Here is a 3,961-nt window from a genome sequence, read left to right as displayed (position 1 = left end):
AAAAAAAAACCAAAAAACCCCAACCATAAAAACCCAAACATAAAACCCCAATCAAAAAAAAAACCCCAACAATAAAAAACCCCAACAAAAAAAAACCAACAAAAAAACACAACAAAACCCAACCAAAAAAAACCAACAAAAAGAAACCCAATAAAAAAAAACCCACCAAAAAAAATCAAAAAATCTCAACAAAATCCCCAACAAAAATAAAAACCACAAAACAAACAAACAACAAACAAACAAAAAACCCCACAAAACCAAAAAAAAAACCAACAAAAACCCCCAAAAAAAGCCAAACCCCAAACCCACAAGTTTTTAAGAAGCCTGGAATCCAACAGGGACTACTATTCTTTTTAATGATAGGTCTCTTTGCACTTTAGGAAAATAAGGACGGGGGGGAAAAAAAAATCAATATCTGCAAAGCAGCCTCACAAGCTCAATTTAGTAACTCACACAAGTGAAATGAGCTGGTAGTAATCTTGTGGGGAAAGAAGATGAGAAGTCTGCTAATTAAAAGAATTGCTTCTCCTCCGCCAAATGAGCTCCCAAAGAAAGCGGCAAGAGCACCCAAGACAAATGTTAAGAAACAAATTTATCATTTACTAATTTAAAAAGTATCCAATTACAAAAAAATACTTCACTGCACACCTTAATCCTTCTCTTCGTGACTGTCACATAACGTCCTCACTGAAGTTTGAGGCAGACATTTACTCCTTATCTTTAAATTCGGCCCCCCATCAAAAAACTCCTTCTTGCTCCACTAAATAATAATCCATTTGAAGATGGGGTACAGATAAGGAAGGTTTCATTTTCGAGAGTTCTTTCAATAAGGAAGCAAGTCAGGATGTTATAAAGGCACCACGAGTACACATCCTCTCTTCTAATCTCCCGAAGAGGCCAGGCCATTGTTTTATTTAATACCTCTACCTTACAAATCTTGAACTTTGATATCTAATAACTCTTCACCCTTTAAAAAGAATCATAAAGGACTTGAAAAATTACTTTTTCTTTCTTAAAAAAAAACTTGAAATAACTGTTAAGAAACTATTAGTGGCCATACTCCCATCAAGCTAAAAAACAGAAGGTAGAATTCTTAGGAATTTGGGGGGGGAAAGGGGCATTTTCCACGACTTCACTCTATATTACCTTGTAGATCAGTAGCAAAATAGTTTAAAACAAAGGAGTAGTTGACACAGATGGCTATTAGCTAAATGTAAACATCCTTTGTATAGGTAGCACTGAGAACATCCACAGAAGGCAAACTCTCATCTGTGAGGATCAATGGCTTTAAGATTACCATACCCTGATCATTATTCCAAGACACAGCAAGGGCATCTGGCAAAGAAGTAACACTGGGCATCTTTTTGGTCAGAGAAGCAGGAACTGGATCACCCAGATTATGTGTCTGGAAAAGATGAGAAAGTTTAAAAAAAAAACCAAAACACCACCACAAAGAGTCTTCTCACCCCAAATAAAGTCCTTCACCTCCTCATATCAGAGGAAAATGTAACATCCACTATAACAATTATAGGTTAGGTGGAATAAGTCTGCAGTTTATATAAAAGTGCCTATATACCTTCAAGCCAGGAAGGCAATATTTCTCTTCAGTACCCTTGTCAACTCACTACAACTTTAAAGAACTACAGCTAAATTTGCAACTGTAATTAAAAAAATAATAACTTCTTAGGTTCAACCACTTATCACAGGCAAGGAATTCCTCAAACTCGAAATAAAAGCTTTTTTTCCCCCTAGGGTTTATGAATAAAAGCCCATGGCACATGTGTTAGTTGTCTTTGGGTAGAAACAAATTCATGAAAAGCTCATATAGCCACAAGGAAGTCATCAGATTGCTCCAGCAGAGAGCAAGGAAGAGGGGTATGCATTCCCATAAACAGTGAAAATCCATTCAGGAACAATAAGCTTTTAATAGGACAGGAAGAGAAACCTGGCAGGCTTACAGAATTCAATCACTCAAGACCCAAATTGGGAGTAACATCCACATTCAGGTGCACTGATTCCAGATAACCATCTTAGCCAAAGTTAACTAGTTATCAGTTTGAATTATTTAAAACAAACTGAGGAATGATTCCCATCTAAGTAAGCTTTGGTCTCCTCCAGAAGATGAGCACGACCTTTCACTACACAAAATGGCTGTCTGGGTACAGGGCTGTGATAAATAAACTGAGATCACACAGTATCTCATATACACACATTTCCCTATTTGCACTGACGAGCAGTAAGGATGGTGTTCTTTACTTTGGTAAAGCAATTATTCCTTTCCCTGATTACAGACTTCTAAAATGCTACAACTTGTGGAATGAAATAGAGAAGCCTCCATTTACGACTTAGCTGTCGTCGCACTTCGTTTTCTATGATATATAGAAATGGAGTTTCATTAATCACATACCTTCAGCCTGCTAAGTAACATGATGATCATCACATTTTAAACAGCTTCTTCCCCAACAGACAGGCCCCCAAAAATCAGAAAACAGTGCCTAAAGTTCCCCTACTAGTCTAGACTGACCAATTTAACTAATCCAGATTTACCAGTTACTCCAAACTACAACCATTCTGCCATTCTCTAGCATCACAGAAGTGTTTTAAAGTCCTGAAATTTATCCTCACCACTAATTCATAGTTCATAGTCATTATCTAGTAATAGAGCATGAAGAAGTAAATGCACTACTATCCATTTACTCAATCAGGCTCCTGCCTTTGACACACAAGTTTTTACACTGCCAGCCAAGACTGGAAAAAAATTAAGTTTTCTGACACCTTCCATAATTCAAACTCTGAACCAAACTCTGCTTCAGGGAACTGCTGAGAGAGGAAAAGAGACAGACAGAAACAAACAAAAGGGATACACACACCTTTTCAAGACAGTAAACAGAAGAAGTGATGTGCTTACCACTATTTCCAAACACAACCACATTCATCTTAACCTAACTGCTTACTTTATATTGTCCTCCACCATAGCATTACCAGTCTCTTCATAATCAAACCAACCTAGAAATAATGGCAAAGTGCAATTATTCTATTTGTGCACAGGCTGCAACATTTCATTGACCTGGTTCACCACACAGCCACTCGAGAACAACAAATCAGCCGCTTGTAAGATGTGCTTTCAGGCCATTAGGCAAGAAACACCTGAATTAATGACACTCAAAAGCTACATGAACCTATGACCAGAAGTCATATCATTTTGCAGTACTATAAATTAAAAAAAGAAAATACTATTAAGTCAGGCACTGCAAAATACTGCTAAACATCAAAGTAGGATGTTAGAAAAACACATTTTACCGGGTAAAAGAGCCTAAAGGAACGAGCCGTGCCGGTTTAAAAAGGTATGGAGCATTCTCCCCTTCAGTTCAAGCCAGAACAACTATCTGGATAACCTTCATAATGGTATGAACTACCACAGCATCCATAACCTCCAGAGGCTGGAGGCTATGGAGAGCAGGGGACCTCCCACAGCACCCGAGCTGACCAAACCCCAACCCCACTCACTCCGCCCTCCTGGTTTAGCTACTGAAGGGTGTTCCACTCTCAGCTCTTACCTCTTTCTCAGTTTTCTGAGAGCGATTCTTTCCATTCCACTTACGAGCCTTCTCCAGGTACTTCGCCTTTTCTTCCTCTGTCAGCGACTTGAAGGAAAACGAACTGTTATAAAAAGGTTTCTACCTCTTCCTTCTGCTGGTGGCCCCACAAACCCACGAACTCCGTGTTGTAAAAAAAATTACTCTGACGTTTCCAAAGGACATTATCGACGGGTGCCAAGCCTGACTCAAAACATTCCCGGTAGTTTTTTTTTTCCCTAAGGACACAGTAAGCTGGGATTCCAAACACCCAAGCGAGCACGTGCTTTGGAAGGATCTGCAGGTGAGGGCAGGCCGGCCCTGCCACACCACAAACTAGGGATCCTCTGGAACTACCACAAACTGGGGATCCTCTGGAACTACCA

The 3,961-nt window shown here is 39.2% G+C and overlaps 1 protein-coding gene across 3 annotated transcripts in view; it reads right to left on the bottom strand.

The window, feature by feature from the left end:
• MAEL (maelstrom spermatogenic transposon silencer) overlaps positions 1-3,961 on the bottom strand; it is a 13,762-nt gene that overhangs the window by 9,255 nt on the left and 546 nt on the right. For 2 of the 3 annotated variants that reach the window (XM_027692560.1, XM_027692561.1), the window contains exons 2-3: positions 3,558-3,644; positions 1,303-1,405 (exon numbers count right to left, since the gene is read on the bottom strand). In XM_027692560.1, coding sequence (XP_027548361.1) covers positions 1,303-1,405; positions 3,558-3,644 — 190 coding nt within the window. Of the gene's footprint in view, positions 1-1,302; positions 1,406-3,557; positions 3,645-3,746 lie in introns of all 3 variants that reach the window. The other variant, XM_027692562.1, reaches the window with a different exon arrangement.

The sequence above is a fragment of the Neopelma chrysocephalum genome, unplaced genomic scaffold, assembly GCF_003984885.1.
Source record: "Neopelma chrysocephalum unplaced genomic scaffold, ASM398488v2 Primary Assembly neopelma1_87, whole genome shotgun sequence".
NCBI lineage: Eukaryota > Metazoa > Chordata > Aves > Passeriformes > Pipridae > Neopelma > Neopelma chrysocephalum.
The sequence above is the reverse complement of the archived record's forward strand: the minus strand, read 5'-3'. Positions and strand labels throughout refer to the sequence as shown.